Source organism: Schistosoma haematobium, chromosome ZW (genome assembly GCF_000699445.3).
Source record: "Schistosoma haematobium chromosome ZW, whole genome shotgun sequence".
Lineage (NCBI taxonomy): Eukaryota > Metazoa > Platyhelminthes > Trematoda > Strigeidida > Schistosomatidae > Schistosoma > Schistosoma haematobium.
In genome coordinates this window covers 72,321,314-72,344,044 of record NC_067195.1, presented here as the reverse complement: position 1 = coordinate 72,344,044, position 22,731 = coordinate 72,321,314, and the positions used below count along the sequence as shown (strand labels likewise).

The 22,731-nt window shown below is 32.6% G+C and overlaps 1 protein-coding gene across 3 annotated transcripts in view; it reads left to right on the top strand.

The window, feature by feature from the left end:
* Nucleotides 1-22,731, top strand: part of SYTL4_3 (synaptotagmin-like 4) — a gene marked incomplete at its 5' end in the record, with an annotated part of 80,650 nt that overhangs the window by 5,231 nt on the left and 52,688 nt on the right. The window contains 5 exons of one of the 3 annotated variants that reach the window (XM_051212231.1): nt 11,850-11,965; nt 14,024-14,070; nt 15,456-15,474; nt 17,484-17,518; nt 21,243-21,521. In XM_051212231.1, the coding sequence (XP_051072388.1) occupies nt 17,516-17,518; nt 21,243-21,521 (282 nt within the window). Of the gene's footprint in view, nt 1-131; nt 525-4,311; nt 5,457-11,849; nt 11,966-13,557; nt 14,071-15,455; nt 15,475-17,483; nt 17,519-21,242; nt 21,522-22,731 lie in introns of those variants that run through there. The other 2 variants (XM_035732639.2, XM_012942986.2) reach the window with 2 other exon arrangements.

Here is a 22,731-nt window from a genome sequence, read left to right as displayed (position 1 = left end):
AGGTATTATTTAATGTAGAAAACGGACAAAATTAACTTTCTAAATGTTTACAAAATTAATTGCCTTGACAAGATTAATAAGTATATTTTTATTTAGAAAGTATGATAAAGAATTTTTTTCACGATTTTCAGTGACTTAGTTGGATCATTTCCTTCTAAACTACAACCTGAAATTCTACTCAGTAATATGAACCAATTGCGTAATAAAATCCCAGCAGTTCCTGGTAGTGGCTTTGTTTCAACTTACACGACAATTATTCAATCTAATGATATAAATCCAGTTGAAGATGAGGATTACATGTCACATTTAGAATATATTCACAAACGCAGATCATATGCAACATTACAGTTACGTAGATTTACATCCAAATTCTCAAAGTTATGTCCAATCTGTTTACATCAATTTAATTCATTAACAGAAACGTATCGATGTATTAAGTGTATTCGTAATGTTTGTCAAAATTGTGCATGCAAAATATCATTGTCAAATTCGAATATTTTATGTAAAGAGTGTTGGGAAATTGCGTAGGTCTTTAATTATTTATTACAAAATTTATAATTAATTATTTAAATATTCATTGGCTAATGAAAGGGTTGTTTTTTTCCTAATGGATTTTAAAAACTAATTCATTATCAGAAAAGGTTTCGTGGAGACTTTTAGAAACTTCAATAGTTGAAATCATGAGTCAATTAAAGCTAGATCACCACGGAAAACCTAGAAGAACTGGACGGTCGTTTCGTCCTAGTATGGGACTCTTCAGAAGTGCGCATCCACGACCCTGCCCCTCGCGAAATTCAAAATCAGGACCTATCAGTCTTAAAGAATAGACCACTGAGCCGGCATCCAAAGGTGTTAATGTCTAATTTCAACCGATCCATCAAGTTGCGCCATCGTACACTGACTTCAAGAGGCATTTCTTGGAGTTCTAGTGTGAAGCCGTGACCAGCGGAGTCCAACCAGATCTCTTGTGAGATATCAACTCACTGAAGACAATTGGTTCGAATCTCGCGAGGGGTGGAATAGTGGATGCACACTGCTGAAGAGTCCCGCACTCCATCCAGTTCTTCCAGATTTTCCTTGGTGGTCTAGTTTCAATTGACTCATGATTTCAACCATTGAAACTAATTAATTATTTAGCTGAAAAATTATTTCTAGTCTAATATTCGTGTTTATTTATTTATTTTTAACAAATTACTGTAATATATTACTCATAGATAACTACTACTGAGTGAAATATAGATTTACTATATTTCTCGTACAAACAGATGTATGTAGCTGCATTATTGAATAGAAATATTTAGCGAGTTCAGCATAAATGTGTAAAGATGTTTAAGTATCTGCAAATGCCTTTTATGCAATATGTAATAATAAATATTATATATGCTAACAAGTAAAGTTCATTATATTATACTAAGTGATCATCACAAAGAGATCTTAGCAATTTTGAAAACATTTAATTCAGGATCTTAGCCAAACGTGTTACAATAAACGTGTTCGGTCACAGTTATTTAAATAATCAGTTAATGGTTAACAGAATGAACTAAAATGATCAGGTGATTATTTACTCAAATAACTGATCGATATTCAGACGGAGATATAATGAAAAATTATTATAAAGTATTAAAATACTGTCTTTAGCAATAAAACGAATCATCAATGTCCATTCAATTTTGACGAGCCCCTCTGAGGCTAGTGCCGGTCCCAAGCCTGGATAAAGGAGGAGGGTAGGGCATAGGCTTACCGACCCCATCCCGTAGAAAACTAACTCGCTAAAAGAACGCCAACCAGAAAAAATAATTCAAACCATTTAAACTCTCCCCTGGGCGTTAGAAGGTCTTTAGTTAGAAGAGTTATGATGCCTCATGATGAAAGACGAGTTCCTTAGAAAGTCACCAGGCTGACGCTCTTTCTGACATACAGAGCAACCGTTAATTTAGTTATATGGAATATTCGTACAATGTGGGAGACCGGGATAGTCATCCAAATTGCTGCAGAAATGAAAAGATACAACCTAGAAGGCGGAGCTTGGAAAAAATGTTTTGAGTTATAGAAAACATTTAAAGATAAGAATGATATTTTACGACATGTTATAATGAACCAGATTGAGGACTTAAGTAAAATATCGCTTCTTAATAAATGGTATATAAAGTTAGCTGACAAATAATAAATATGCAAGAAGTTTAATATTTATGAACAGCAAAGATCCTCGAATGTTTAAAAATTTCATTTTGTTAATCTGAAGCATTTACATTACTATTTTTACCCCTTACTTACATGAGTTAGTTCTTTTAATTTACTTACTTACTTACGCCTGTTACTCCTCGTGAACGAGAACAGGGCGACCACCAACATTCTCCATCCAACGCTGTCCTGTGCAATTCTCTCCAGTTCTTTCCAGTTTTTACTCATCATTTTCATGTCTGCTTCCAATTCTCGGTGCAGTATGTTCATTGGCCTTCCTGTTTTCTGTTTCCCTTCACGATTCCAAGTTAGTGCTTATCTCGTGATGCAGTTTGATGATTTCCGTAATGTATGTCCTATCAACCCACAGTAGCTTGCTGATGACGATATCCAGTCAACAGACATTGAGTATCTTACGTAGATAACTGTTTATAAAAATGCTTATACATTTTTGATTATGGTTGTAGCAGTTCTCCACTTTTCGGCTCCGTATAGTAGAACTGTCTTGACGTTTGTAATAATGATTCTGTATTTGATGTTGATTGACAATTGTTTTGAGTCGCATATGTTCTTCAGAAGTAGGAACACTGTACTTGCTTTACCATTCCCCGTCTTAACGTCTGCATCAGATCCTCCACGTGAAACTTTTCACCTCTTCTAGAGTTTCTCCATTACGTGTGATTGGGTTTTTTAAAATTTACTCACATACCAAAATCACATTTTCCTGTACATTTTTCAAATTACATTCATCGATGAAAGCTCTACGACCAAACCATCTAGCTCAGAGAACAAAACTCCATTAAAATCATCCACCTGAGCTACAAATCTTCTCCACCATCTCAAAATCATATGAAATTAAACTATTCAAAAGATCTAAATTAATTATTGATCACAATCAAAACAGACAATTCATGATTTTGTAATGAGAAAATTAGTATTGTTAGACAACTGAAATGAACTCTCAACAGTATGATAAATTTGAAATGATTTTATAATGTAGTAAACTTATTAAACGCTATACCCAAGTCAATAATAAATTTGAATAACAGTCTGTAACTGATTACTATGATATCATATACAAAACTGGTTTCCTTAATTACAGGACGCTTTTAAATTTGGTTTGATATATAAAGATGATGCTTTAAATGTATGATCCTTGTTTTAAAAACTAGAGGTAAAAAAATATGGTAAATATTTCCACGTCGTTCTGTCAATATTTATCGGGTATTAAAACTATTATGCGAATTAGGGATATTTATGGATATATCTGTAAAATCCATAATACGTTTTTCAAAATGATATAGTTCTTCGATCGGTAACTGCATCACACCCGGCATGTTTGAACTTCATTAATCACGATTGCTCACTAGGACTCTGGGAAATTCCTCTTGTAGCTAGTCATTAGTGAGCACATGATAAGTGTTAGCATAGGGTTCAGGACTTCAATGAGATTTAACACTCTCCAAAACCCTACACTTACAATTATCGTGTACCCACTCGTGGACAACTTCAAGAGAAAATTCCGGAAGCTCTAATGAGAAGACGTCACTTGCAGAGTAAACCATGCCCAGAATGATATATTTGTTTTAAACCCATACGGCACAACCTTTGCATCTTGTTTCAACTCTTGTTGGTTAACATGTCCAGCAGATCAAACAAGGGAATACACAGTCGTATGGCTGTTCAAACGTGACCGTCTATCAGTAACAGCAGTCTTCATAAACCTGTACACACAGAACTCTAAATACATACAATATTTAATTGATTTTCGACAAGGAAATTGTGTAAACAGTCTGTCTTTCTCTTCTATGGAATTTGTATGACCAGGAGCTAAATATTTTAATAAATGTTTATGTTCAGAGTTCGGCATTAATAAGAGTGAAAAAAATTTCAGCTAAGAAACATTCTCAATGTTTAACCTTCTTAATTAAGTTATACGGTCCTTCGGAAATGAATATTAACAGTCATATTCCATCAATCATTTCTTCTACTCATTAAATAGATTACATCAACAGACAAGTCTTGTCAATTTTTGTTACTAGCACTCTAAATGATCCAAAACGTGAAATTTACTGGTCATAAGTGTTTAAAAATGTAAAAATTCACCAATACATATCCTGACATTTTCAGCTATGGGTGATTGCACATAACACACCGAAGAATCTACAATCTCCATATATATGTTGAACATATGGATTGCTATAAATTTAAAGAAATGTAATTACGTAAAAAATAACAATGAATAAATATATCTAACAGTATGATGACTTTGTGATGATGATTATCGTTTGTTGACAAAATGAATTGGCTATAGTTAGAAATCAATGAAAGCAAGGAAGTATTTAACAGCTGTATAACCATAGAACAGAAGTCTCATAATAGAACTCAACAATTTACCAGTGTTTCTTCTTCCTTTTTATTGATTGTCTAACAAAGTTCATATTGTGATATGAGTGAAAAATATAACTAATGCAGTATGAATTATTATGACTGAATAGAATGGTACATTATTTTCTCATTAAATCAGATGATAAATTAATACAATACAATAATGTGTTACAAATATTTTTTTTAAAAAAAGTAATGATTTTCACTAGTAAATTACCTCAATTGGGTCACATGGTAATCAAAAAGATTTTGTAAAAGCATAATAATTTAAATCAATAAATCATCATTATTTTTGTTCTGTACTTTTGAAATATGCCATAGTAACTGAATTCAATAACTTAATCCATTTGACTTTTACAAATAAAACAGACTGTACTGTTCCATCAAAAATTGATTAACATGAAATAAACAAATATAAATTTGTACTGTATTTGTGTTATGAATTCTGGCCGCCGATTAAAGAGCAGTGAATTATCAATCAGATCAATGACGCGTAAACCCGTATGAGCAGCCTAGAGTTCTGATTGGTCCTGCTTCTCGCCTAGCCCAGCCAGCTTAGTCCAGAACGCAAGTCTCAGCCTGTGCAATATGAATCATTATATTTCAAACATACTGAGTTTATATACCAATCAAACAGACCACAACGTACCAATAAAATATGAAACAACATTTGTACAATAATTAACCAGATGTGGCTGTGAATGAGGGAGGTAGTAATTAATACACTGGGTATAACTTAAGAATGGTAAATCGTATAATAATAGTTTATGGGTCAAAATAAAGCTTATAGTAAGAAGAACATGAATATGAATAGTTTAGTTATTTAACAATTATACGGTAAAAATATACGTTTAGTATTGGTCCATAAAAAGATCCCACAGTTACCATTCATTATGTTTATCGGGACCTAACAGTTTGTGAATACAAACGATAATGTATGATTATATTATTACATTGAAGTCATTATGATTCATTCTAAACCATGTCATCTAATATACCTAATATAATAACAGTTTTGTTAGTTATAAAATGTTCTCAGTATAAAAAAAACATTGATCCAGATCTTTCACTAATACAAATACTGAAGATATTTGATTAATGATTTAACGTAATACAAAAAATCATACTCCATTTTGTTTATCATAGATTCTTACATTTGATATAATAGTTTGAAAGGGATAAATGTCTATTTATTTCAAGTAATAAATTATTTTTATTTTGTCAATTGTGAGTAATGTAATATGAAATTAGTTTTATGAATAAATACTACTGATAAATAAGTTTCAAACTGTATTTCCCGTATAGTCTAGCGGTTAGGATTCCTGGCTTTCACCAAGGTTACCCAGGTTCGACTCCCAGCGTGGGAGAATTTTCACATCTTCAAAATCTATTAAAACATTGAATTGATGCTGCTTGTAATAAATGCAACTATTAAATGTTCAGTTTTGAAGCATCAACTTACAGTTGAAAAAAAATTGAGAAATTAAAAAAAATATTTATCTTAGAAGTTTTCTTTAAAGTATTCAAAACATCTTGTCTTGTGCAATACAGTTTATCTTTTATATTTTCACATCATTAGTATGATAAATGAGAACCACATGTGTAGCAACATATTGAAACTAATTACAAAAATTGATAAATAAACGGATACTGTTTTAAAAAACAATAGATTGTTAAGAGGAAGTTTATTTCTTTTATTAAAGTAACTTGATTATGGGAATAAAACTAATTCAGTGGTTAAATAATACAATATTTCATGTGTCTACAAAGTTCTATCAAAATTGGTATATATAGGATAGTGTTAAGAACACTTTTGAAGTTTCACATTATGAATTGACTTAAGTTATTCACGGAGTTCTAGTGAGGTGCAACCATCTTGGGTTTGAGATAGGTTTAGTAAGTATCAATGGATTGTGGCAGCCCAATATCACAGATTAACTGAGGTTAGAAATGTAGGCTATTTGATACCAATTCTAAAACACAAGCTTTTGTCGCTCGACCTGAACGTTCTGGGTTCAAGCCATGGAGTAGTAGTGGATGAGGAATCTAGAAGTTTCATCACTGAATGAAATAGTTTTCTATTAATTTCTGATGTCTAGCTATTATATAACTAAAATTAGTCGATGATGTGTATCTACAATTCATCGGCCGTTAGAATGGCCCATAATAACAATACTTTTTTACTAAATCGAATTAGTAAACCTACAGAATGTAGAAGCGTTAGACGGTCAGCATTTTGTTTGCCAAACAACTTCATAATACATAATTTCTATGGATAGTGTACTGATTGACGACGACTTTGTGATTACAGCTTCATTGTTATTGCATTGTTTGACTTGTAGTGAAGCATTACATAGTACTGAATATAAACGTAATTATAATGAATGAATTAGAATTATTTCTATCTACAAATTTTTAACTAACATATTATCAAGAGAATTAGTTCAGTCCATGTGTTGATAGTAAACATTCAAGTAAACTATATCGTTTGATATATTTCACAGTGAAAGTTCTAGAAATCTCAAATGATCTAAGAATGTTTTATCTTTTGTTAATCACTTATTATTGTTACAAGTAATAAAAAAAGTCTCCATTTATCTAAAAAAAACCCACTAAGTACTTAGTTTTTAAATCAATAAATCACAAGTTACTAAGATCACTAGGCATATTCCTATTAAAATATCGATAAATTATTTCTATGTTCCACAAAACAAAAATCTATTGATAGTTATTAATTAATCAATAATTGGAATTCTATTGTTTTGTTTTGAAAATGTTTGTTTTTTCATCAAAGTACCGTCTTTAACATATTTTTTTAATAGAAAAATTGTATTTCAAAAAATTAGTTTTATGGAGTGTTTGTCCCCATTAAAATGAACCTATCTCTTTCAGTAACAAATTAAATATTTTTGGTTTATAAACTTGAATTCCAGTTGAGATTACTTTAAAATATGACACTGATATGTAGACAATCATTCAAAGAGTTATAGCTTACCTACTTACTTACTTACTTACTTACTTACTTACGCTTGTTACTCCTCGTGAACGAGCATAGGCCACTCACTAGCATTCTCCATCCAACCCTATCCTGTGCAATCCTTTACAGCTCATTCCAGTTGCAATTCGTTTTTTTCATATCTGATTCTATTTCTCGACATAATCTGTCCTTTGGCATTCCTCTTTTCCGCTTCTCTTCAGAATTCCAAGTTAGGGCTTGCCTCGTGATGCAGTTTGATGATTTGCGTAATGTATGCCCTATCCATTTCCATCGTCACTTCCTAACTTCCCCTTCAGCTGGAAGCTGGTTTGTTCTCTCCTAGAGAAGGCTGTTGCTGATGGTATCCAGCTAATGGATGTTGAGTATCTTGCGTAGACAACCATTTATAAATACTTGTACTTTCTTGATTGTGGTCGTTGTAGTTCTCCAAGTTTCAGCTCCATACAGTAGAACTGTCTTGATGTTCGTATTGAAGATCCTGACTTTGATATTGGTTGAAAGTTGTTTTGAGTTGTATTTGTTGTTCAGTTGTAGGAATGCTGTCCTTGATTTGTCAATCCTCGCCTTTACGTCTGCATCTGATCCTCCTTGTTCATCGATGATGCTTTCCAGGTATGTGAAGGATTCCACATCTTCTAGAGTTTCGCCATCAAATGTGACTGTGTTGGTGTTCTCCGTGTTGTATTTGAGGACCTTTGTTTTCCCCTTGTGTATGTTGAAGCCTACTGATGCAGAGACTGCTACTACACTAACTGTCTTTATCTGCATTTGTTCGAGTGCATGGGATAGGAGGGCTAAAGAGTTATAGCTAAAAACGTTTATTTTATTTATATAATCTAAATGAACTATGATCTCTATGATACTTTTAGTTTTTGAGGTTATTTGTAATTATGTTTTTAAATGTGCACTACTGAAAACATAAGTATGTGTTGAATGCTCTCTGTAACTTAGTGGTTTTCCAACTGACGTTCATTCGTCGAGGAAATTATTCAGAAAATGTATATTATGATTTTATGGTAATCAGTAACAAGTTTTTGGATAAAGTCATAGGAGAATGAAATGATTGTCAAAGTCAGTTAATTCACTGACTAAGATGTTAAACCAATTGAAAATTACAATTTGAAATATATTAGAAGTGAACAGTTACGACATCGTAAGGAATCTAGTTCGTAAATTTATAATCTTGATGTGATTAAAGTACTAATAAAACAATAAATAGAAAACTGATAGTTTTAACATTGTCTGTTGTTGATACAGGTCAAACCTCAACAGAAATCTTCACATGATCTTTATTTATTTGGGAAGTGTTTTATGATTATTCTAAAACTGTTTTTCTTTAAAATATATCAGTTTAGAAAGTTTAACATACCGTTGTTAAACAAATTGTTTATATCTCGCGAGTGGGACCGTGGATGCGCACTGCTGAAGAGGCCCAAAATAGGACGAAACAACCGTTCGGTGCTTCCAGGTTTTCAATGCTGGTCTGACATCAATCAGTTCATGATCTCAATCAAAAACAGTTGATAGAGTTGCATAATAGTTTATAGTTGAGGAGTTTCTTTTATATCACAGGAATAGTTAGTTGTTATTATATAATAGAAATGATAATTCTTGTGTGTAACCTGGATAGCTTTTTCAAAGATTTTTAACCTGATACAATCATTTGTAAATGTCATAAATATATTTATCTTCGGAATGTTTGAAACTTCACAAAATATTCTACAAAAAGAAGGTTGTGAAATGAGTAAAGCATGTTATTATAAATTGGCTAACTAGATCATGATATACCATTTTCAAAGTGATAAAGATTTAAGATGAACAATTAAAAACCAGGAACAGTAGATAGAGAATCGGTACTAATTCAATAATGTTTAATAACACATTCACATAATATCATAAGTAACAGAACTAATGGATCATTGAAGTGTCACTCATCGGTCTATATTTTTAACGCTAATTAATTTGTTGCAGGTTGAACTGTCAATTTTAAAATAAATTCCTATAGCACCTTAAATCAGACTATAATTTCAACCTCATATGACGGGAAGAAATGTCAAAATAAGAATGATTTATTCATTATAATTTTTGTTCAACATTATTTTTGTTTTAATTCAATGCAGTGACTACTCAGTGTAGTATTTGTTTCTTTTATCCTGTATGACATTTTATTCTGTATAACGTACGATATACTATGCTCAGCATGACATGTAGCATATGATTTGTTATAACTGTATTTTTCATATATACGATTTCATCCTAATTATTAATCAATATATAAATGAGTGTATTTTAGACTAGGGTCGTCGTCGTGTTTTGGGGTTAACAAAATTTCACTTGTATCAGCCTTTGTGTTCATATTTACTCACCGTGAGAATTGTAATGGTTCCTCGCTTTACAAGTATAAGTGATAAGCTATTCTGACATAATTAGCACTGACGATCAGATTTAACAATTGATGACACAGTCATAATAGTCGATCACCAGTCATAAAACAATTGACTCATATTTGTTTACATGTTAGTGGTTTATTATTATAATCTCTAGATAAAACGTCTTGGCATATAAGTGACGAAGAGTAGAAATTGAAAAATATATCCATCCAATTAGACCTATTCAGCTACAAATAATTTCTGAAAGACTTTGGAATTAGTCAACTTTTAAAACATAAATTAAAAAACAAGATTTGTAGTTAAAACAGTCAACAGAATGGATATAATCTACCCATCAAATCTCATTAACAAAGTCTATGATAGAACTCGAAATCAAGTTTTCAAATATTCATTTCAGAACTTATAACAACAAGGAAAAATACGATCTACCTGTAAAAATGCAGTGTTATTTTAAGATATATTTTGACTTATTACTTGCATTACTAAGTTTATATGAACTGAATATCCAATTTGGGATTTACTTAAAACGGTATATATGGAGTATCAGGAAAAACTCCTGGAGTTCTAGTGAGAAGCCGTTACCAGTGGAGTTCAACCAGATCTGTTGTGAGATAACAACTCAGTGAAGACAATGGTGTACGGTGGAGCAACTTCGTGGATTGGTTGAAGTTAGACATTAACACCGTTGGATGCCGGCTCAGTGGTCTAGTGGTTGTGTTCGCGCGCGAAGCCAGTAGGTCCTGGGTTCGAGCCCCGCGTGGTGCGGGATCGTGGATACGCACTGCTGAGGAGTCCCATACTAGGACGAAATGGCCGTCCAGTGCTTCCAGGATTTCCATGATGGTCTAGCTTCAATCGACTCATGATTTCAACCTGTGAAATATATGGAGTAGTTTGAGTAATAATATGTATATGGCATATATGCCAAATAAAACTAAACTATATATTTGAAGAAATTTATAATAATAAACTCAAGTATTTATTAAAATCTGTTGATGTTTAAACTCAAATGTTTTGGATCTTTTAAGAGAGTACTGAATTTACATATTCAAACTTGTAAGTAAAACCGTCAATCCATTTAATGACTGTTTTAAAAAATTTTTTTTTCCTAGTTAGCGTTTTTTTAGCGAGTAGCCTGGTGGAACTAGAATAATAATAATACCAACTCAACGTTATAATGAAAACTTGTGGAGTTAATAATTACAACTTATTTATGTTCTATTGGGGGTCAAAGGCGTAAGTAAGTTGTTATTATTAACTGCACAAGTTTTTATTATAAGGTTGCATTGGGATTATCATTCTGGTCTCACCAGGCTACTTATCAGTTAAAATGGATAGCGTAATATGATATCTGTTATATCTAGATCTTAGATTCTTAATATACTGCGTAAAACGTGAGCACTCGAACGCTAGAACCCTGGCAAGTCGCAACTCAGAAGATAAAAGACAAGTGTAAGGACTTCTATTCCAAACAGTGTAAATTATGGTACAAAACTGTTGGGTATTTACAGTTTTTAGTCAAAACGAAATCATTATTATAGTCTTCCAATCCGCACACAGGGGGTTATTAGCATTTGTCTGATAGAGAAGCTACACGTAGGGATTACGCAATATTCTTCTAAAAGATGATGGGATGGAATATCTTCGGTTCTTTCTGAGCTTCTTAGAGCTTTCTCAAGTTCACGTGTGGGCCGTCCTCCCAATATCATTGATTGAACATTATTAATTTGTAATGAGGTAGTCATGAAGATCTGTTATGAATATATTTGTCCAGTTTAACAATTATACGTTTAACTGCTAGAAGGCAGTTGAGGTTACGTCATACTAATTATTGAATGAATATTTTGATGAAACAAAATAAATGTTTTACACAATTTCCTTTTTTATAACAGGAAATGTATCTGTAATACAGGTGATTGGTTTAATCATTATACTGAAACAAAAGAAACCAGTCCGTTAAAAATTGATGTAAGATTTAAACCACTTCAAAATAATCTACGTAAGGCAAGTAAGTTTATGCAATGATTTGATAGTGATAGCCTTCATTTTTATGGAAGAATCAGGGGAGAGTATAAAGGAAAAAAGTAATAATTTATTAGTTCATCGCAGTTGAGTAAATAACTCGCATTGTATGCATTTGGTTAAAAGACAAAGTAATAAGAATAGATTAAAGCTATTATTTTGAGATTAGGATTTGTTGATGAAGACGTTTCGTGAATTACAGTTCATGAACAGAATGTTTTTTATAGAGTTTTGTCAACTATTTAGTTGAATATACATTAGATAATATTTGAAGCTGAGTTTAAAGTGATAAGTTTAGGAGCTATGAAGATGAAAGAATACTTGTTTTATCTTGTTGAATATATACCTTGTGCCCTGTTAATGTATAATGTAATGATACCGCCAATTAGAGAACAGTGAATTATCGACCGGACCAATAACGCATAAAACCATGTACGAGCAGTCAAGAGTACTTATCGGTCCTGCTTTCCTCCTAGCACTGATTGTTAAGTCCAGAACACTAATCTCAGCCTCTGCGATATGAATCATTTATTTCAAACATACTGGGTTTACATATATAATCCAAACAGACCACATCGTACCATAAAATAGGAAACAACATTTGTGCAAGATTTAGCCAAATATGGCTGTGAATGTGGAAGATAGTAATTGATAGACAAGGCATAACTGAAGAATGGTAAATCGTATAATCCAAGTTCATAGGTCAAAATAAAGCTTATGGTAAGAGGAACGGGAATATGAATAGTTTAGCTACTTAATAATTATACAATAAAAATACATGTATCGTATTAGTCTATGAATGGTTCTCAAAAGTTATCATTCATAACTCTCGCAGGAATATAACAAGGTTCATGGTTACTTTATTCGATGCTCAGCAATCGCCAAATTAAGTAATTGGAAATGAATTAATAAACGTTTTAAGTGGATTCACTATAGGTAGTAGTTGTTACGATGAGATGTTCAAGAATCTATAAATATATTGACTCTGAATGATTTCTATTAAATCATTGGAATAATAAAAGAAATTAATCATAATTATTTCATTTTTGTACGCTTTTAATTTTTCACATTGTTAATGTTAAGATTTGCAATTGATCAAGCAATGCAAGCATATATGCATCCTGAGTAGATTGGATTAACATTGCTAGTTAATATCCACCTTTGCATAAAAGTGCTTGTAACTTAGTGAAAATACCCAGGTGATCTGCCCAGGAAGCATTTATAAGTACATAAATAAGAGTGATCAATTTCAGTCCTCAACATTAATAACTGGAAGATTTAAATGCTTAAAAGTGGAATAAGACTTTTCCCTGTCAGACAAGCTGATGTCTGCCTGAACTCAATAGTTAAATGGTTAGCTAGCTGGGGTTTGAAGCAAAATTTACTGGGTTCGAACACTATAGTGAACATCACTACTGAGAAGCATCAACATCCAACAGATTAGTTCAAAATGGGACAAACTATGTGTCCGGGATCCCACTGTTAACGTTGATTCAACTTTGCATCAAAATCAACTATAATAATTTCTTAAAAGGAAATGAAATGAAATTTCTTTCATGAATGTAAACTACAGTGGGATTCATTTCTGAAAAAGAAATACAAATCAATAAATCATTCTCGGAGTTCTGGTGAGAAGCCGTGATCAGTGGAGCTAATCCGTGTCGGGAAGAAACAGGTGTCTGCCTCAGTACAATGGAAGATGGTGGCGCAATTTCGTGGATTGGTTGGGGTTGAAAATTAACACCATTGGATGCCGGCTCAGTGGTCTAGTTGGTTAAGCGCCTGGCGCGAGACTGTTAGGTTCTGGGTTCGAATCTCGCGGGGTATGGGATCGTGGATGCGCACTGCTGAGGAGTCTTATACTAGGACGAAACTGCCATCCAGTGCCTCCAGGTTTTCCATGGTGGTCTAGTTTCAAATGACTCATGATTTCAATCAAAAAACTAAACAATCTCCACAAAACCTAAACTGAAAATTTTTGTAAGAAAAATAATTTTTTGATTAAGTTACTTAATTTATTTATTTGTGTAAATGTATATTTTAGAAAGTGAAGTGATTTCAAAACTGAATAATTCATCAAAAAATATTGTTGTGAGTTCTATGCATAAACTAATTATTTTATATATGTAAATACGGCGAGACTATAATTTATGGATAACCTTTGAACGCGTCCCAAGTGACCCTGAGAACTATTGGCCAATCAGAAAAGAGTTAGTACAGAATAAAAATATTTTATACAATATCAAAGAATTAAAGTGGATACACTTCTTTTACATGGTTTTAAAACTTATCAAGGTTAAAAAGAGGTTCAGATATTCTAAAATCATAATGTATATTGTAGAGGAAATCATCTGTATGGCTCCATAATAATCGGCCTCTGGAGCCATGATAAGGTTGCAAAATCTCTTTCAGCCTCTACCACATAGCTTCAACATTGTTTGTGTGTACTCCGGTTGTTGGGTACACAAAATGCCGCTTATGGATAACGACACGATGCACATAACCAAGTCTATGTAGTCATCTGTACGCTCTCCAATCATCCGTATATATTGTAGTACCCAGCTACAGTCAATGTAACTGGTGCTTTTATTATTCAGTTCGCAACAATTATCATGATTTGGCATAGTCTCAATCGGTAGTCCGCACAAGGTTCACAAGTCATTTTATTACCACAATCACAAATAAAGGAACTTCTTAAAAGTCCCATTCGTTGTAGCCTCTCAGGTATCACGTTTTCTTTAAACTCCACATGCATTTAACTGGATGTAAATAAATTTTAACTATGATAACTAATGCCATCCTATACGTGTACGTCAAAGGAATGGAGCTCAATGAATATCCTTAGTTAGATTTTCGGCAAAAGTTACAAATAGCTTATGAAAGCATGTATGAATCATAGGTTGGAAGCTTTTAATGAGTGGTCTGAAATATTCTATATGATATTAGATTTTCAAAAGATTCCTAATGATGTCAGAGAAACATAACTTTAGTCTTGTTTTCAATGTCTGAAAGTTCAGCGGGGTACAAGTATAAACATTCAAAACATTGTGAAAAAGCTAATTTGATCTACGTATTTATACTATGTGTGTGTATAAATACGAACTTGTAGTAGGCATTTTAATCATAAGATGATGTCAATGAATAGAACTGTACTAGTTGCTTTGTAATTACATATTCGATATTCGTGGTTAAAGGTTTAGTTATACGAAAACAATATATAAATTTTCACCTAGCACTTTGAATATACTTTTTCTAAAAATGCAACGTCGCCACAAAAATCTTTTCAATTTTTATAATTAATAACATTAATCAACATGTAGTTGACTCTAAACTGTAGACAATGTTTACTGAATTTCAAGTGTATCGAGTTAAACTAATCAGTAATATGATTCCAATAGTAGTTTCGAAGTTAATGAAGAATGTAACTTCCATTTTCACTATCTTAGACATTAAGTGCATTATTATATTTTTTGTAGAACTCACCTTCTAAACCAAGTAAGTTACCCTCTTTAATAGAATTTCCATTTATAAACATTTTTTAATAGTTCAGTGTCTTACTAATCAATATTTAAGCTCATATAAAAATTAGGATGTCATTAAATTTACCCGGTATTGTTTACTTGAATCTTCTTATCAATGTTCAGGACTGCAATTGACCAGTCTCTTATTGACATATGTGCATACTGTGCGTATTGCCACGATGTTGCCTTAATTCACAAGCATTATAAGCAAAGATGGATAGTGGCTAGCAGTGGAATCCAGAACTCGCGTTTCGTCGTATGTAGGACTCTTCAGCTGGGCGCTAAGTTGATAACCCGGTGATGTTTGAAGCAAACGGTACTGGGTTCAAGTCACAGAGTGAACATCAACTCTGAGATGCAGGTACATCCAGCTTACTAGTCCCGAATAGGACGAAACGCGAGTTCTGGATTCTAATGCTAGTCACTATCCATCTTAGGATGTTGCTAGTTCTAAAATTATATAGTTTATCCAAATATATGTATGTTAAAATCCGTACAACAAATGAAATTGTTAATATCACCTCTCTATATTATGTGGATTGATTTTAGAATACATAAGAACGTATTGTTCACCATAGATAAAATAAGCTATTGAATAACCAGTCTATCCAAAGTATCCTCTAAACAATAAATTTCGTTAGCACTGGAATAATTATCCATAGAACTACTTAGAATATAAATGTACAAAATTTAGAAAAATGTATTAATTGTGAATAGGTGTTAGAAAATAATTGAATAAGACGGTCAAATAATTTGTGCTGTTTTTAACTCTCCCATGATTGAGTGTCATTCAGCTAATTGACTTATAAATCTCGGTTGAAATTTCAATTAATGTTGCTAATAGAAAAAATATAAATAACGGTTTGATGTTGTTAGGTTCAGGGTTTCCTGTTGACTACCTCCAAACACCATCTTATCTTAACATAGTGCACTCAATGTCGAGTCACCTAGACTGGTGGCCACATTGAAAATTGGTCGATAGGATTCAATCTACATTAAGAAAGACCTGATATACATGACAATGATCACCACCCAGTGATCAATCAATTGTATATCATTATCGTAGACCTAATTTCAGTTGACATAGAACTATCAACTGCTAAAAACATTAACATAAATTTGTATTGACCTAACCAGTTTCAAAATATAAAAGTGATATAAGCTTTGTATTGTGTAGTAACTTACATTCAAAGTCTTATAACATAGATGGAGGTAATAATGAAATGTCTAATTTAGATAATGACACTTCAATTGAAACTGAACAATTCACTGGTGAAAATTGAAAGTAGGGATTAAGGAAACTTTTATCGACATATTTATGACTGTTAATTACTATTATTATTATTATGTCAATTGAATTGCTCTCAGAAAGTTAATGTCTTCATTATGTACTCCACATATTATAATAAGAAAAAAGTAAATGATGTAGACATAGTTAAAAATAAAATAGATTTACTTTTCATTCATTTCCAGTTCTTATTCGAATTTTCGTTCATATAAATTCACATTAATAAAAAGAATAATAGCTTTATAATAGACAACGATCTCTGTTTACTTGGCTCTGTTTTCATATGTAATGAATAAGTTTATTATTCAATGATTGGTTACAGTTACCAAACGAAAACTTAATAACTATGTACAACATTGAAATTAAAATCATTATTACTACTTTACAATATCCACGTAATCACTAACTAACATGTTCAATAGAAGTTCACTATCACTTGAAATAATTTAGATTTAAGCTTTAAACACATTTGTGTATTATGCTTAGTTCGAAATGATTAAGTGAAACTAAGTTATGAAACAATATTCAAATTGTATTTAATCTGTAGCTTGTAATCAGTTAAGAAATCGATTCAGGAATCATTATCAAAAATTTATTGATGAAAGCTTATTCTACATTTTGATATGATCATTAGTTTTCGGATTATTTTATTAAGCAATATACATGTACTTTAATCACTGACCTTTTTTTTTCAGGTGATGAGAATGAGAAGAGCTCATTGAATCAAATGGTGAGTTTTATGTTTTCTGTAGACACTTCATAATATAAACTATGTGACTAAGAAATGTTTTTAGACTACAAAGGAACTGACTTCTTGATGATGATTAGTGAACATTTTAAAAGGTTAAAATGCTAAAATTAAAAAAAGTTTTTGTGTTGCTGAGGAGTAGATCCACTTGACTATTAAAAACAAACACTTTAGTAAACTCTTAAATTTCGAACTTTAATTTTTCATATACTTCTTTAATTATTGTTGTATACATTAGCGTTGATAATGTTTAGCTAGATAATATAAAATATATCGAACAACTAAGAAACTTCATCTGTGAATCTCTTGAGTATTATCACTATATCCTTAGAAATCATAGTTTTATTTGCTGGATTTGATATTTGAAGAATAAAATGCTTGTGATACAATCCTTTATTGTTTGATTTTCGAATTGCAACTTCATAGAACTATTATATCATCTAAGTAAGATTGCAAAGTCCAATAGAAAGAGGCGAAGGACTTTATGGTTCGTAGTCCTGGTGTTGGATATGCTAGATTCCCAGAAATCACTTGGTAAACGTCATATTTTTGTAATTTTATTTTGGAAATTTAAATTTCTCATTCTCGCGCTAAAAGCGCCCATTTTCACTGTTCCCTCTCTTAATACGCTATTTTGTGACGTTTCGCAAGGACATTTTTATGCTGTATATGTACGTTTGAGTTATGTGCTTGTTGTTGTTCGTGCTTCTGGGCTGCTTGTGGAATATACTTTCCCGCTTGTTAACCAGGTCTTCTCTCTATAGTTAGCGCTGCTAGGACGCATCAGAACAGTTGGGCTTGTCTTGTCATTATAACGGCTATGCTTCGTTTAGTTCGCCGATTTTAGGTGATCTCTTAATCTCCCCGAACATAGCACCTGGAATACATTTATCAGCAACCTTGTAGTGTAGTTTATTTATACTCACTAAATGTTTTTTTAACTTGTTCATCAAGTCTTTTTTACGTCTGTTATTTGATTTAAACTTGTTGAAGAAAATAGATCTTACCTGAAAGAAATCAATAAGTGACTTCATGTTATTTATTAAACGATAACAAATAACCCATTGAATATTTCTAGTCAAATATTCATTTCACCATAACGGTTATAAGTAGTGTTAAGCAAGAAATTTAGTATAATCTTTATGTTTTAATCTTCATTATTACACCAAGAAAGTATTCAATGACAGTTATGTTTCTATTAATTTTGATTTGCACTTCTAACCAAATAACTAACACGTAAAAATGCCGGAGTAAGGACACGAGATATGTTGAGAATACGATGATATTATTTATAACAATGTTAGCAATACATTAACAAACCTCAAATCGTGAGGCATTTAAGGCATTTACAGTGTCAATGTACAGTTGAATAAAAAATGTCTTCTGAAATAGTTATATAAGAATCATGTTTAAAATATATGACAAACTAGTTATGTAACAGCCAGTTACTGTATGAACAACACAATTCCAGCTGCAACACTCAGTTTTTGGTAGGTTTTCATTTAGTCGAAATGTAGGTTATGTGTTAGTTTGAAGGTCAGAGAGTCTGTGAGAGTTCGGAAGAGAGATAAATAGGTGAAAAAGTAATTCAATCTACCAGTTAACGCATAAGATGCATTTATGTATGATGATGACAACACTGGGCAAGAACATATACTTAAGATTAAGAAGATCTATAATCGAAACTACAAATTGACACTTAAGATTTTGAGTGTATTACACATTCGACAATCGAAACAACAAATGCAGACGAAAAATATAAAAACTGATAAATGGGAAAAAATCTTAAATCTAACTGTCAAAAATGTTAGGGAGAGATCATTATAGCGATAGGTGGACTGAATGTCACTATTTCATGCAAATGTCTTGTCAATCTGTGCCTTCATATCTGAGTCAAATCCTCCTTGTTTATCGACGATTCTGTCCAGGTACTTGAAAGTTTCCAACTCTTCCAAAGTTTCTGTTTCAAGTGTGACTGGGTTGGTTCTCTTTGTGTTGTATTTCAAGATCTTGCATTTCATTTGTGTATGTTGAGGCCCGCTGACGCAAAGACTGCTAGTTCACTGGCTGAGTCTCCTAAATTTGTTGCTGTGTATAAGATAGAAGAGCTAGGTCATCTGTGAAGTCCAAATCGTCTAATTGATTCCTAGCTGTCCATTGTATTTGGTGTTTTATTTGAAACGTGGAGGTCTTCACAATCCAGTTGGCCACCAGAAGAGAGAGAAAGAGAGAGATTAAGCAGCTTTGTCCGACTCCACTTCTCACTTGGAATGCATCTGTCAGCTGTACTCCATGCACCACTTGGTACTGTAGTTCGTCGTATTAGTTACGCATGATGATGGCGATCCTCTCAGCTACTCACTTCATAGTGTTGAAGAAGGTTCCATCAGGTCCTCCTATCCACATTGTCAAATGCTTTCTCATAGTCAATCAAGTTGGTGAATACTGACGAGTTGCATTCAGTTGATTGCTCTACAATGACCCGTGATGTCCCTATTTGGTCTGTGTCTGTGACCAATCTTTACGAGATCCGATATGTTAATTCCGAAGCTGGACGTCTACTGAATCTTTCATCCAGTTCAGCAACATCCCAACAGGATGATCAGGTCCTTTTCTGACCAATTCACTATGATCGATTACAGCTTCTCATAAAATTTATCCTTGCCGTCATTATTGCTATCATTGGTGGGTGCATAACACTGGATAACATTCATTATGATTACTTCCTTCTCTGTTTTAAAGGATGCTTTGATGATTCGGAATCCATGAGACTCCCATCCTATTATTGCTTTACGTGGTTCTTTGAACGTCATCAGAGCAACCCTCCAAGTGTTTTGAGCATTTTCTTCATGACTAGAATACAATAACATCTCTCGCGAATATAATCTTTGCAGTCTCCGTTGGATTCAAATGGTTTCACTTGTTCCGAGAACCGTCAAGTTATATGTCCTCATTTCGCAGCTATTTGAATGGTCCTCCCGGTTCCCCACGTTGTCCAGACATTCTATGTACCTAAATTAATTGTTGTTCTGGTCGTTAGAAAGGGAATCGACCTCGTAACTTGCGAGGAATCCCGGCCTTCACTTTGTGGCGTTATAAGTAGTCTGAGTGAATATCCTCCAACTCGAAGAGCAGAGTTTAAATTGTTTATTCTGGTCAGCGTTTTTTAGCAAAATTGTTTCTTACGGGATGATATAATCATCTTCTATTCGATTTTCTTCTTAATAACTATCAAAAATTAAAACACTAGAAGTAGTTCCAATTATTAAATAGATACTACTACTTCACTACTACAACTGCACTACTACCACTACAGTAGTGTGCGCTACTGATGTCGACAGATATAAGTGGTATGTATTATCAATAGAAATCGGAATGTTTGGCGGCAGAAGGTCGAGAAAATTGAATCGGAGAAAACGAGAACAGAGAATAAGTGCTATGGAAACGAAAGAACAACAAAGTTCGGGACAACTGATGGATATTTTGCAAACGAAACATTTACTGTAAGATTCTCAGATTTTACCAAGATATTCTGTAATCTTATGTAGCGATTCATTTGGTTGTTTTTTTGTGTGTTCTCGTTCACTACATTACTACTATAATTATTATTACTATTACTACACAGTACACATTTAAGACAGATCTCGTAAATTTTACCTTTTCATATAATATTTATGGTTTTTTATTTGAAATAAATAATAACCAGTTAATAGAAGAAACTCATCCAGTTAAAAGTAAAGAAAAATCGAGATCTAAGTCACCACAAACTTTAAAAACTCAAAACTCCTGGGAGTATTTAAAATCTGGCTCTCAAAGTACAATGGATAAAAAATTATCTGGATTCTTAGAACAATCAACACTTTCTCGTTCTCAGTCGTGTGATTATTTGGGTAAAATAAATGACTCGTCTGAAGATCATGAAGAGTTCAAAAAGAAATCTGGAAGACGAAGACGCCTATTACGACTAAAAAGACTATTGAAGAAGGTGAGTAGATCACTATTTAACACATAATAATTCGATGTTTCATAATTTACGAGAAAAACTTAAAATTTCGTTTTTCAATGCTTCAGTCATACATGTGAAACTGGTGTATTCCTACCTGTTTTTCGGTAACCTGTAACTCCATAATTTTAGCATGCGTATATACAAGTAATCATAAAATACGTAATCCGCCTTAAAGAAGACTACATATAGGACAATTTGATGAATTTAGTTATACATTATTGCAATCATCTGATAAAAGTCATACTAGCTTTGTTTTCGCAGATCATATATGAAAAGTTCGTCACATCGAAAGAGAGAATGAATCAGAGAAGAATAAGACATGGTATCTCTTGAAGTATGCTGGTTTTATGGAAAACAAAACAAAACTGAGAAAGCTACAAATCTCATGTTTTCAACTGTTACGGTATTTAATAACACTGTTGAAAGTTTTAACTGGAGGAAAATGTATCCTTCATGTAAATGTCCAAGAAATTAGTGGTATCACTTATCACAAGTCCATAAGGAAAATATGTTACGATGTCAAGCTACAAAATCAGAAATTAACAGTTTTAGGTGAGAGAGTTATGGAGTTCAGATTTCGAGGAAGTAGCATTATGACTATAATGGCTATAAATGTGCACTTTGGTGGAGTCCCATACTATTTCTAGCGCCTTCCGGTTCTCACTGATTATCTAACTAAGATCAGACGGTGATGTAAATCTGAAAAAAAAACAGACTTAGTTTGTTACGGTCGTTATATTTGAAAAGGCATACAAATTATTTACATCAGTTCAAACTACTAATCGTAACAAAGTAGTATGGTGGCTATTAGTGTTGTGTTAGATGAGTAGCGAACAGATTTTACGTATAGTACAAAATACAAGTATTTTTCATTATCTATGAAGAAGTTGTGAAGCCAAAACGTTAAAACTATCAAATCATTAATTTTGATCACCTACTGAATGTTTCTACTCATACTAGTAAGTAGTTACTCAACTTTGTGGTGCAATGGATCTGATATAAGATGAAAAACTATAATCTGCATGAAGCTTCAAAACTCATGTTCGAATCTCCGAAAAGCTAAAATCTTCCTCAGGCTCACAAGTCATTTTCACATAAATTTCTTATTGGGTAAACTCTAAGAACTGGGGTTTTACATGTAGAGCATTTAACTACCCAACAGCAAATGACTAATAACGTTACAGTTTTT